Source organism: Mytilus californianus, unplaced genomic scaffold, assembly GCF_021869535.1.
Source record: "Mytilus californianus isolate M0D057914Y unplaced genomic scaffold, xbMytCali1.0.p SCAF_1, whole genome shotgun sequence".
In the NCBI taxonomy this organism is placed as follows: Eukaryota; Metazoa; Mollusca; class Bivalvia; order Mytilida; family Mytilidae; genus Mytilus; species Mytilus californianus.
Window position 1 is genome coordinate 41,352,363 of NW_026262581.1, and position 13,428 is coordinate 41,365,790.

At 32.1% G+C, this 13,428-nt stretch overlaps 1 protein-coding gene and 1 long non-coding RNA gene across 4 annotated transcripts in view; one reads left to right on the plus strand and one right to left on the minus strand.

The window, feature by feature from the left end:
- LOC127701720 (E3 ubiquitin-protein ligase PDZRN3-B-like) overlaps positions 1-13,428 on the minus strand; it is a 173,697-nt gene that overhangs the window by 123,952 nt on the left and 36,317 nt on the right. The window contains exon 1 of one of the 3 annotated variants that reach the window (XM_052205718.1): positions 3,318-3,445. The exons of the other annotated variants lie outside the window; for them this stretch is intronic. Coding sequence (XP_052061678.1) covers positions 3,318-3,329 — 12 coding nt within the window. The 5' untranslated portion in view covers positions 3,330-3,445. Of the gene's footprint in view, positions 1-3,317; positions 3,446-13,428 lie in introns of those variants that run through there. 3 annotated transcript variants of the gene reach the window in all.
- On the plus strand, positions 3,629-6,600 carry LOC127703856 (uncharacterized). The gene is made up of 3 exons (XR_007983090.1): positions 3,629-4,195; positions 4,664-4,855; positions 6,087-6,600. It is a non-coding gene; the product is annotated as an uncharacterized LOC127703856 (long non-coding RNA).

The following is a 13,428-nucleotide window of genomic DNA, read 5'->3' on the forward strand; positions in this document are numbered from 1 at the left end:
AATTGTCTGGAAACTAGAAAAAAATGCTTATTTTTGGCCCCTTATTCCTAAACGTTTTGGGCAAATACCCCCAAACTCAATTCCAGCTTTCCCTTTGTGATATGGAACCTTGTAGTACAATTTTAGAAAGATCCATAAACTTACACACAAGTTATTGTCATGAAACTAGAAAAATGCTTGTTTTTTGCCCCTTTTTTGGCCCCTAATTCCAAAAATTTTGAGGCAATTACCCCCAAAATCAATCCCAGCATTCCCTTTGTGATATGGAACCTTGTGGTACAATGTCAGGGAGATCCATACACTAACACACAAGTTATGTCTGGAAGTTACAAAAATGCTTATTTATGGCCTCTTTTTTGCCCCTAATTCCTTAACTGTTGGTACAATAACCCCCAAAATCAATCCCAACCTTCCTTTTGTGGTATTGAACCTTATGTTAAAATTTCATAGAGATCCATTCACTTAAACTAAAGTTAGAGTGCGAAAACCAATGTGTCTTCGGATGACGACGCCGCCAACGTCATACCAATATACGACCGCAAAATTTTTTTGCGGTCGTATAAAAACCTTTTAAAAAAATGGTAAAAATCCTCATTAAAGGGCAATAACACCAATAAGGTGTCAGCTAACAATTTCAACCATGTACACTTATTTGTAAATCTTGTCTTGCTGATTATTTTTGCCTTTTAAAGTTTCTCTCTTTCTATTATAGTTTTCAAGATAAAAGGCAAAAAAAAAAATTTAAATGGAAAAAGGTAACACCTCCAATAAGAAGTTGTCTGACAGTTTTGATGTAAATTCCCAGAAGGTAGACCTCAACATTCTAACATTTCTAAGATTTTCTCTATTTATAGCATTTTTTAAAGAAAATAGACAAAGCTTTCATTTTACCTCTATGTTCTTTTTTTAGCCATATTGGTTGACTGGATGGGGTCATCAGACTCTAACCAAAATACCTGGACCCTCCACTTTTTTCTCACACTTCATAAATCATTACTTAATAGTTTATTCATATTACATAGGTTAAAATTAACTCTGTTGGTTACAACTGAAACCATACAACTGGTAGACACCTCAGTGGTCTGTTATTAGGATCTACAGAAGCTGTTTGTTTTATCCCTGGTAAGGTCAAATCAAAGACTTTAAATTTGGTACTTTGTCTCTTACAGATGGAACCGAAATCCTACTCATTATTTAACCCCTACTCTATTTACACATTTTCCAGGAAACTATAGCAATTTGCCATCTATTATATTTTCTGAGCATGCCTGCATATTATCATCAACAGTTCCATTGCTAATGTACTTGTTTCTACATGCACCAGTAAATTCAATCTATTCTTCATAAATATTCAATTGAAAAAAAAATGTTAGTAAATTTGTGACAAAATTTATTCAATATTCAATTCTCTGTGGACTCATCCATCAGAGCATAACAGGTCCAAATTATAATACTATCCAGTGACTGCAACAAGCACCTTTGTGATCAAGAGATTCCTGACACATGATGCATCATTGTTACAGCAATTTCCATAGAGGGAAGTAGTTAAACAAAATATAGCCTGACATGACTGTAGAGACATGTTTGTCACGTGTCAATGCTGCAATTAAATTCAAAATGGTTCTTGCTGGTTTGATCTCTGATGCAAAAAATGGCAATATAGAAACTTGTCAAACATTTTAATGTTCCTATTGAGAATTGACCAAAATGTGAAATCTTATCATTCTTCATTAACATTGTTTTCAAAGCAGAGAATAGTAGATTACTGAAGTACCTGCCATTGTTGTGTGTAACAAATGATAAAGGACATGTACATTACATTAAACATTATTTTTACGGCCATTCAATATGAATCAATCTAATAAATTTTCTGTAATAATTTGTTTCAGAGAAAACAAGCAATTAAAGAGATTAAATGATAGTATTTTATCAATATTAAATTAGCTGATCATACATCTTATTCTGAAGACCAACATTGTGCAATAATTACATTTATATGTATGTTTCATAAGAATCCAAGGTTTTGATTGGCTGCTAACAATTGAGAGGATTCAAAAATTAGATTTTATTTCCGCGCATCAGAACAAACTGTCCTTCAGTCAATGCTTTTACACCCCAATAAAATTACAAAAAGAGAAGCATTCAATTCTTTAATAAAGTGCATCTGTAAAAAAAAAAAGGTTGGATTTTCATTCAGAATATGGCAAATATTCCCCCCCCCCCCCCCCACCCCTTGATCACCAAGGGATATCATTATATCATGTTTTCCACAATTTATATGATTTTTTAGAATAAAATCGTCCAATATTTTTTCGCCTCGAATCGCTCAGCAGTATATAATCTGTTTCATGGAATTGCGCCCCCCTCCCCCCTTTCAGTAATCCTGGATCTGCCAAGTACTATCGACAGATGGTAAAATTGACTAAGTCATCCACCCTTTAAAAACCCTCTTGTATTAGAAGAATGACCAAGACACTTACATATAAATGGACAAGTAATTTATAGATTTTACTAATCATTGCTTTTAGAACAATTGCTTGAGTTCCTGTCATCTCTTCCGATCATCAGGTCACAGCTTTTTATCAGCATAGAACAATCATAAAGGATTATTTATTATCCAACAGACAGAACCCAACAGGTAATAATTCTCCCAATACATCTGAGCAAATAAAATCCTATTGATTGAACAATGCTTCATCTCTGTCTACTTAGCAAACATAACATTGATAATAATTGTTCCAAGATCTGTTTACATACATGTATGAAACGAGAGGTTAATTAATTAGCAGAGTAAACTGTTTAAATAAAAAAGTGTGATAAAATTCACTGTCATTAATATTGTACAATCCATTTTAAGAATAGATTGAAAAAAGTTGCTTTACATCTGCATCAATATTTTCAATGTATTTTATCAAATCCTCAGTTTTTAATATCCAATTCTTTCAAAAAATGTAAATTATATTCTTTATTAAACTAAGAGTTAAACTGTTCAATAAAAGCCATGTTTCACTATAATAGCTTTTACTCATAATTTATCCATTCATATCTTTTAATTCTGTGGAAATTTGCTGTAGAAAGACAATTTTCTTCATTTGCAGAGACTTTGTAGCTTACTGTCTGCAGAAATAAAAGTCATATAAGAGAGAAATTGTGGCAATTCTTAAATTATTTTTTTAATAAAATTTAGTTTAAATGTTTTTAAAAATATACAATAAACTCTGAACACTGATTTAAGATGTCTTAAAACCTTTTTATTTATTTTTGAAGTTAAAAAGATAAAATATGAACTAGGAATATATTTGAGTATAAGATCTTACCTTTAAAGACATCACTGTTTCCTTTTAAGACTTTAACTTCATTCACCAGTATTATCAATCAAATACAGGACAAATCTAGGTCTATCAGTGAAATCAATCTGCCACCAATAGATTTCTTTTGGAATGAAATATAGCTCTTGTCATTCATCAGAAGATAGAAATTATATATCCTGTTAATTTCGCAAATATATGTAACATCAGAGTGAAAATAATCCTCTAATTTTTTAAAAGATTTAAGCTGGTGTCATTTTCATTTATCATCTGACATGCAAAGAACACGACAATTGAACATTTTTAAATGAAAATCCTACATTAAAGTTTTAATCTGATAATTACAACAAACTCGGTTAATTAACATTTTTATTTGCTATTCCAGTAAGCTCAATAGGGATACCTTGTGACTTAAAATTCGCACAGCAAGTATTTTTTCCTATAAAATTTTCCAATTTCCACATTGATTTTTTTTCACCACTGTATCTATAGACAAGGAGATTAATAACATTGTACAAGAACTTGGATCTGTGGGACCACAGCTTTATGTATCATTGCACGCGCAACATTTTTAATTGATCACACTTTTAATTTATCAGATTGCTTTGCATGACAAGAACTTGTGAATAAGTTCTAGACATTGATAGCGTAATCCACTCCCAGGTAGAAAATATAAAATAAAAGACATTACATCATTCAATCATATTAAATATTTCATTCCAGTTGTTTGAAAGTTGGAGACTACAATGTTCATCCAATGGTCCATATGCATGCTATATGGTAATTTTCAAAGTTGCACGTCATGCAATCTCTAGCATTGATAACCTAGATCATTTTCACCATATTTTGTTGGTTTCGAAGAAGAAAAATATTATTGGTCATATCAGGTAACTTTTTTTTTTTCATTTATCACTTAATAAGACAAAACTTTGTGATAAATTTGACAATAGCAAGAACATTTGTTTTTACTATTTCTTATCAGTTCTACATCTAGATATTTAACTTTACACCAGATATGATGCACCTATGTTTTATATAATTGATTGATTGGTGTTTGATGCAACTTTCAGCACTATTGTGCTATTTCGTGGCAGTGCAAAAATTGTCATTAAAGGGCAATAGTCCTTATAAGGGGTAAACTGAAAATTTCTGCAATTTTGATCTATTTGTTAGTCTTTTCTTGTTGATCATTTTTTGCTTTTTAAATTTTTAATCTATTAAAGAGAACAAGTATAACAAAAAATGGTAAAAATTGTCATTTAAGGGTAAAAACTTCTATAAAAAGTTTGCCATGATGACTTATTTGTACATCTTGTCTTGCTGATCATTTTTGCTTTTTTATTCTTTCTATCTAGAACAGTTTTGAAGAGAATAGGCAAACAATTGGAAAAAAACCTGTCATTTTGAGACAAAACCAAGCTTGGTTCTAACTACCCCAGTAGTTTCGTCGGAAAAGATTTTTGTAAAAGGTAAAGGAGGATGGGCACAGACACCTGACGCCAGACTCCAAGTGATGAGAATAGGTCAGTTGGGCCTTTGGGCCTCAGGTGAGCTTATAAATACAATAGGGCTAATGTCCTGTAATAGGAATTGATGAGGATGATAGATGGGAATTTGGAATGCCATTTGGATATGTGGGCATATTAGATAGGGGCAGAAATTAAGCCTTGCAACAGGCCAACTACGGACCCGTCAGTGTTGTTACAAGGGTTCTTTACCTGCAGAGAGTGTGGCAGTCACTCTACACAACATTGATTTTAACGTCCCATTTCTGACAACCTGTGAATTTATGCATCCTGCACAGCCAAAAGGACCCACTTCGGCGAGGGTTTTACTGAAGGTTCAAAGAAGACCAAGTGATTGCCATATTTCTATACCCCAGTCAACCCTTGGCATTTCCTATATCTTTTTGCATTTCATACTATCTGAGCATTTAAGGTCTTTTTAATTTATTTTTTTGTGTTCATGCATGTAACTGAAATATTCACTGGTTAGAAAAACTACAACAAAACTGAAGTATGGTATTTCAGGCTTTATTTCTCCTTTCTGCCAATTTGATCTTGTTTGACAATTTTGTTAAATCAATAAATGGCAGCTAGATATTCATTTATTGGCAGTTTTGAAATGAGCAAACAAAACAATATTAAAATGGAACCTAAATAATGAAATGCCATTGAGATAATTGAAATTGGTCAAATTTGGCAGCTTGAAGAGCATTCAACTTAAAATAAACATAAAAAAAATTAAAAAACACTTATACATGAATTGTCTAGCTTCTAAAATTAATCAAAAGGAGTGACAAGAGTTGGAAAGTAACGTTAAGCATAATAATTTTACTAAAATGATATTCAGACTTAAAACAAATTACATACTATTGTATATTTTTTCATTAAGTTGTGCCCGCTGACAAAGCAGCCAACAATGTACTTTTTTATACATGTACAAGTAAAAAACCTATCGATACTGAAAAAAAAACGATTAAAAAATCTAGTTTCTTCTTTCCTACTTCTTCCACTGATGAAAATATCAAAGATGAACCCATCTCAACAAACAAAGCTTATGTTAATAGGGGTATAACATATTTCTGAAGTGTCAAAAATTTCTTGAAAATCCTGAATTAACTGCTTTGCTTTACGGATCACCATGCACTGACATTGTTTAAGACATCATTCATTTTTTGGGGATATTTTTAGGCTGTTAACTGATTTGCATTTATTCAATATCATTTATTCATGTTAAAATTTTCATACTTTGATAAATGAAATTAATTTCTTTCAGAATATAAGTTCAAAAGAAAACTGAATAGTTCAATAACAGCAAAATTCCCTACAAATACAATCACATCAAAAAGAATCAAAACAAAGGTATATAGACATTCATAACCTAAAGAAGCTTACCACAAGAACATTTTTACCACAAGGCATATTGATTTTTTCTCAACATCATAGATTGAGTAAGATCAGCAAAACAGGATATTTAGACGTGAAAAATGCAATTAGAGGATTAAAACGCAACAAGATCCAACATGGGACAACTACGCTTTAATAAGGTATTTCTCAAGGGATGTGTTAAAGCTGCTGGTATGATTACAAGGTTTCAGAAAGCACCATGAAACTTGAATCCACGGTAAATCACTTGTTGCTGAGCTATGGCTTCTGGTTGTGAAGAAGCATAAGTCAAATGATCTTTTCTTTATGTCTTTTCCAACAAGTATAATTATTTCTCACGTTTCAAACAGAAAACTAATGATTTTTATACTGCAAAGAACAAATTTCTCAATTTTGTAATTAAATGTTATAAGCATTAAAGTTCATTTAACTGGAAATTCCTTAAACCAGATATTTATGGAAATTGTTTAAATGAAAAAAAATATCTGAAATAAAGAGAAGGAAATATATCAAAAAGACTAGCACATTTAACAACATATCTCTTTTGGAATAAAATAGCAGATACTTATTAAAAAATTCTGTCACTGTCTAATTACATCCTGAAATAATTAATATTGGCTGCATTCAATTTGGGTCTGTATATTTTATTACTTGGCTCAAGGCTTTTCAAATAGATGTTAAAGTTAAACAGGTAGTTTTTAATTTAATATTTATCAGGGAAATTCACCAGAACTATAAACTCACATAGTGCAAGTAGATAAACAAAATCTCCACTGGGTTTTGCCTAATAATATGGTTATCCTTCTGCAAATTGACATGGTCATTTTTTGAGTAAGAGCTACACAAAATCACTGTGTTGCATTACAATATAGAAATTTACAAAAACAGACTTGTTGTAGACTCATATTGCCAGACCTCTGTATAGCATTTGTTTACTGTATTTGTATTGTTGGATTACTGTCTAATTCAGCTAAATCCCACATCACATTTTTTTCATATCTCAGACTACAAAAACTGCACCATTTAGACCCCGTTTATACTTGTACAAAATTAAACCGATCTTAAAAAGACCAGTTCGCATTTTAATTTGCACAAGCAAGATCGACAGAGATCAATCTTATTTAACCTTAAGTGCGTTTACACTGCAACATAAAAAGAACCTGTCTAACCTTATTACATTACATTTCGATAGTAATAGAAAATAGAATAGTAAAATAACTTCTGCATCTCGCGCAGACTATCACACACTGCAAAATCATGGAGAAAATAGTTGGATCATTGGAATTTTGTATGAAGTTATTAATCATATTTTTGGTTCATACATCACAAGTCATTAAAACAAAGAAATGTGAGAAGACTATCACTTAAAAACGATCGGTCAATGCGTTTGAAGATGAGGGTTTGCATGAGCAAAGAAAAAGAATTTATCAATTCATAAGAATGATCCAAAAATGGCAGAATCTATGTTTACTTTTCTTTTCCCTTCCATTGATTTTAAAAAACGTGTTTATTTTGCCACTGAACATGCACAGATTTATTTTTATATCTAAATTTAACATTTATTTGAAGAAAGATCGATCGCGATCGATCTAAGCGTTTATACTTGAAGAAAGATCGATTCAATTAAGATCGATCTTTTTAAAACCACCTCTGAAGGTGCACTTTTTAAGTCCGACTGAAGATCGATCTTTCCCGTTTACATTAAACTAAAGATCGATCTTTTTAAGATTGATCTCAGGAAAGATCGATCTTTTTTACAAGTGTAAACAGGGTCTTATAAAACTTACCCTTCAAAATTGATAATCCTATCTACATCAAATTTTTATCTAAACTGGCCAATTATGTTGCCATCACAGTTCTGCTGTGGTCACTGTTCTGGACATTTGGCAATAAATTGAACAGATTAGATTAAATAGCAAGAGAGAGTGTGTGGTCTGATATCAAAATCTGACAAAATTAGTGATTAAGAAATTAAATCTTTGGTTAATTAACTAATTTTCCTTGAACCAACAAGCAAATGGTAGCAGAGGTAGTAATGTTAGAGAAGTAAGCACTTGTTGCTAATCAAAATATCGCTGGTATCATGTTATTGATGGTAAAAACCTTAAATAAGTCTCAATATAATCAATATAATCAGAAAAGTCTATTAACTTTGCCCAGGAATAAGAAAAAATTTTAACTATTCAGAACTCAATATACTGGATATTTTAAAATTTGGTTTGAATGACTTATTGCACTTCATATCATCCAAAAAAGGGTTGAGCACTGACAAACATGTTTGACACAGCCACATTCTATATTTGCCTGTCCCAAGTCAAAAGCCTGTATTCAGAAGTTGTCACTGGTTGCTTTCCTTCATATTTGTTGTTTATTGTTTTGTCACAAATTGTTTTATATTTTGTTATGTCATGTCAAGGGCCTATTATAGCTGACTATACAGTATGGAATTAGTTCAGTGTTGAAGGCCATATGGTGACATTTCATTGCTTAAATCTGCTTCATTTGGACCCTGTTGGATAATTGTCTCATTGAAGATAACATTCTTTAAGACAAATGGAAGATTATTTGCTTGTTAAGTTAGTATGTAAAAACAAGTTTGATGCAGATTGCTGCGGATGATGTGTTTACACTGGCGTTACCATCCAGGATGGCCTGTTTGGTTGAGCTGTCTTAGTTTTTGGGTTATAGTAATATAAATTTTACGATCTTAGGCATTCACAATCCCAGATAATATGGCCATGATTTTTCTAGAGTTGAATTTTTTATTATAAATCTATACTATTAAACGAGAAGACCTCATTTTGTGTGTCGCTTCTCTTCCTTCCCCAATAAATTAATCATAATGCCTCTGTGTCCTATAGGTACTATGCATAGTCGCATTTGTCATCCATTCTTATGATTATTCAGTTTGAGTTATTTTGGGAGAAAAACGAAGAAAAAGTCATCCGGATATTGTTTCCGTCATCAGACCGACTTTTAAGTCATACCCAAAACTTCCAATTTTAAACTTTAAAAGAGGGGGTAAAGGGTTATTTTCGTGCAAAGTGTTTTGCCACTTTTTATTTCATGTGCAGCCGTGAAAAAGGTTCGTTATTCACCGTGTTTCTTGAAATCGATAAAAAGATCAACGTGCAAGAAATTTTTAATTGTTCGCTCATCGTGAAATGGCAATTTTATTTCGCGTTCTTCCGTGCAGATACCCCTCCCCTTTACTCCTCTCTTTATAAAACATAATTTTCATAATTACTCGGGGACAGGACAATTATTTTCGAGTTATTCTGCATGTATACTATGATTATAACCCTATAATATATAGAGACTCTCTATATAATATAGCAGTGATCACCGTGGAGAAGAAACTTGGAATTGATAGTTAATAGTAAATACACTTTATTTATATTGTATGTATGTTCATAGTATACAGAAACGCGAAAATCATGGAATTTAACAAAGAGCAAAAAAATAACGGACTTTGGAAAAAATGGAGAGGGCTTAAAATAATTGTCCTGTTTCCAAGTGCCTATGACTCAGTTTGATAACTTTTCTGAAATTCTCCAAACATAAAATCTTTTACAAAAATTCATCCTACAACAGTACACATACTTTCAACCAAGCTCTAAATACCCGCGATTTCGCGGGTGTGTTCTAGTATTCTTTTAAGTAAGATCATAATCGTGTTGAAGTAGTTAACTAATAAAACAATGAAGTAACCTGGAAGACAAACATAGTACTTGTGATAGATTAACAATTCAACATCACTAAGAAATATTAATTGAAAGTGTACATTATCCTTTATTATTTTTTTATTCAGCCACTCCGTAATATTTAGATAACTTTCGAAACTTGACGACAATATGATTAATTGATGGATAAAATGATACAAAAGATAAGAATCTCATGCAGATGATCCAATCAGGTTCCAATTTGAATTTCTACTAATAATCAATACTTTTCAAGATTTAGCATCATTCCATTTTTATTGTTGGGACAGTAGGAAAATGACGGATAATCCATCATTGAAAAGTGGATTTTTTCAAAAGCAAATACTTAAGTTACTTTTTTCAATCATCACGGAAAAAAGGAATTAATAAGTTGTAGATTAAATGACAGAAATTATATATGATACTTCAACTTGCTGTTTATTACAAACAAAAGCTTGTCTCATGTCTCTTTTTTTTCTCAGAATATTGTACAAGAAATAAATATGTTGCTTTTCAAACATGAATTTTTCAAACCCAACAATCAGAATAATGAAATCATGGTTCTGACCTATTCAATTTACTATTCAGACATGTTTGGACAGGACAAATAACAATGTCTGGTCTGACGACAACAGGCATATTTACTAGGGGGTTATAGGAAAATCAAAAAGTGATACATCTAGAAAAAAAAAAAAATATTTTAGTATATTTCCAACCTTAGAATCCTTAAAAATAATCCATACCAATATAAAATAAACAGCTGTGCTTAGAGCACATGATAGGCCCTTATTGACATATTGAAATTGTTGCAAAAATAAAATGGGATATTTCGAAGGCATTTCATCATAAGCAAATAAAATGGCTCTGTAGAAAACATGCCTGAGTATATTGTTCAAATCAAACAGTTTGTTATGTTCACCAATTCCAACAATTACGTAAAGTTTCCTCTAAATCAATCCAAGCAAACTCAAGCTATTGTACAAAATGTGAAAACTTTATTAAAATCTGACAATTAAAGTCCCATAACTCTGGAGGGCATACAGGAAAATTTTAAAAATCAAAAGAGAGCTTCCTTTTATCAATCCCCACAATAATGTAAAGTTTGGAGGAAATAAATAAAGGAATTATAAAGTTAGTGCGCAATTTGTGAAAAATTGCCTTAAATCTAAGGGTCAAATTTCCGTAACTCTTGAATGACAGTCAAAAATAAAAATATTGAAAGGGAGCTTTCTTCTGTCAATTCTAATGTTGCTCTAATGTGTCAGTTAAATCAACGAATTTACAAAATATGAAATAGTTCAAATGGAAAAACTATCGCCTGATTTAAGACAAAACAATCAATGAAAACAAATATGATAGACTCACGTTCATAATTTAGGTTTGTGATAAACAACCATTTTTCCATTCAGAGTCATTGCAACCAGGCTTAAAAGTCAGCATTAAATCACTCACAAGTTTTTAAAAAAATACCAAAAGGACTTTCCTGGCCAAGTTTGGTCTAAATCAGCCTAACAGTTTCAGAGGCTTTTTTAAAGTTTTAAAATGGACATAGGACAGACAAAAGCCACCATGTGATGGCAACAGGTCATGTGGCCTTCTGCCAGGTTATAAAAAAAATAATTATTCAGCAATAAGGGTGATATGTAATGTGTTTCCTTCAAAGACATTCAAATATGAAAGTGATGAAATCTACTTCAACTTTTATCAAATGAAACAGACACCAGTTGAATAATATCCATCTCTCTGTGGAACATAACATATAAGATTTGTGACTTTTGATAAATCTTTCATAATCAGACAAAACAACAGTCTACATAAGACAGCTATACTTATCATTTCTTGTCGCAAGATGTTAATTTCCCTGTAGAAATCAATTTCCTTTAGATGAAGATTAAATAAGACAGTATTTTGTAATTGTCTTCTATAAGACCATAGATTAATGAGATATTTAAAAAAAGAGACCCAGCATGCACATTTTAGCTGAAACATAGAGGCTCCCAGGGTTTTGGCTTTTTTCTTCTTCAAAGGATGGAGCTAGGAAACATGTTTGATAACCACTTAATTCTTTAAAGATTGAACCATAGGACATATCAACAACTAACCAATGACCTTTAATATTTCATCCTTAAGTGACTATGATAAATTTTTGAAAGAAAGGCAGAAGATACCAAAGGGACTCGTAAGTCAGAGACAAGTAAAAAAACGAAAAGACAAACCACGAAAAGACAAACTAGAATGAGCAACAAGAAATCCGGAGCCGATCACAGGAGTTCCTAAAGGGTTACAGCAGACCCTGCTTCACATGTGGAACCCATCATTTTGGTAATAATGAGTACAAATTCTGTAATAAGTCTCCTTCCCTAATGTCATATTCAAGGTCAAAGGGACAGGATTGTGGTTATGACAACTGGATATCCATCATCATCTGTGAAACAGATACTTCATGTCATCCAACTCATGGTGGCTTCACTGACCGTGTAATAGGAAACCCAAGTTCTGGAATATCATATTAGCTTGTGACCTAAAGGCTACCCTCCTGGAGCCCCATTTAGTAAACCCTCCTACCCATTCCTACTTTATTTATTGGAACTTTTAGTTGTTTAGTCAATAAAGAAACTAAATTGAGTTTATTCTGACTTGCAGGCAAAATTGATATAAATGACCAAGAAGAGGGTTTCAAAAGCAGCCTTTTCAACATTTACTGGCAGACAACAGACAAAATCTGTAAAAAAAGATAATAGCACACTCTTTCCCTCAAGAACTTTATTCAGTTTGAAGTAATTTCTATTCAGCCAACATCCATTTCACTTAGTTAAATTAACAAATTGGGCACAAGTCTGTGATTTAACAAAGTAAGATAGATACTGTTAGAAATGTTGGTTTCTTGTAAACAGTGTCAAGAGTATTAGCAGTCGCATGTCTACTGACTTGTATCAATCAATCACCAATCATCACTTCTAAGGCTTTGATGTTATCAGTAATCCGATATGAAACTCTGTCTGACATGTCACTGACATCTGTAGAAAAAGGTCCTACTTCACAGAAATGTACAGGGAACACAGCATACATGTACAAGGGGAATCACTCATCAACTTTTAACAAGTTCTTTTGATTTTTAATGGAATCGCAAGTCTTATATTTGGTATTACAAACTACTTTAGTTCTTGGAAAGAAACAATATTCATTTGAAAAAATAAGAAGATTCCAAGATGGCAATGAAAATCTTTTTTAAGTTTCATGAAGCAAAATATGTTGTAGGTCTCTGTTCATACATTGAGCATTTGGACAAGTTGTGCTAGATGCTGCATCAGTATCATTTATTTTCTGGTTCCAAATATTTTGTGTGCCAAATTTTTTAAAACAATACACATTAGAATGTCCTTTGAGCACCTGACCTTGGTGATTCTTGCATTTGAATAAAATTGAGAATGGAAATGGGGAATGTGTCAAAGAGACAACAACCCGACCATAGAGCAGACAACAGCCGAAGGCCACCAATGGGTCTTCAATGCAGCGAGAAACTCCCGCACC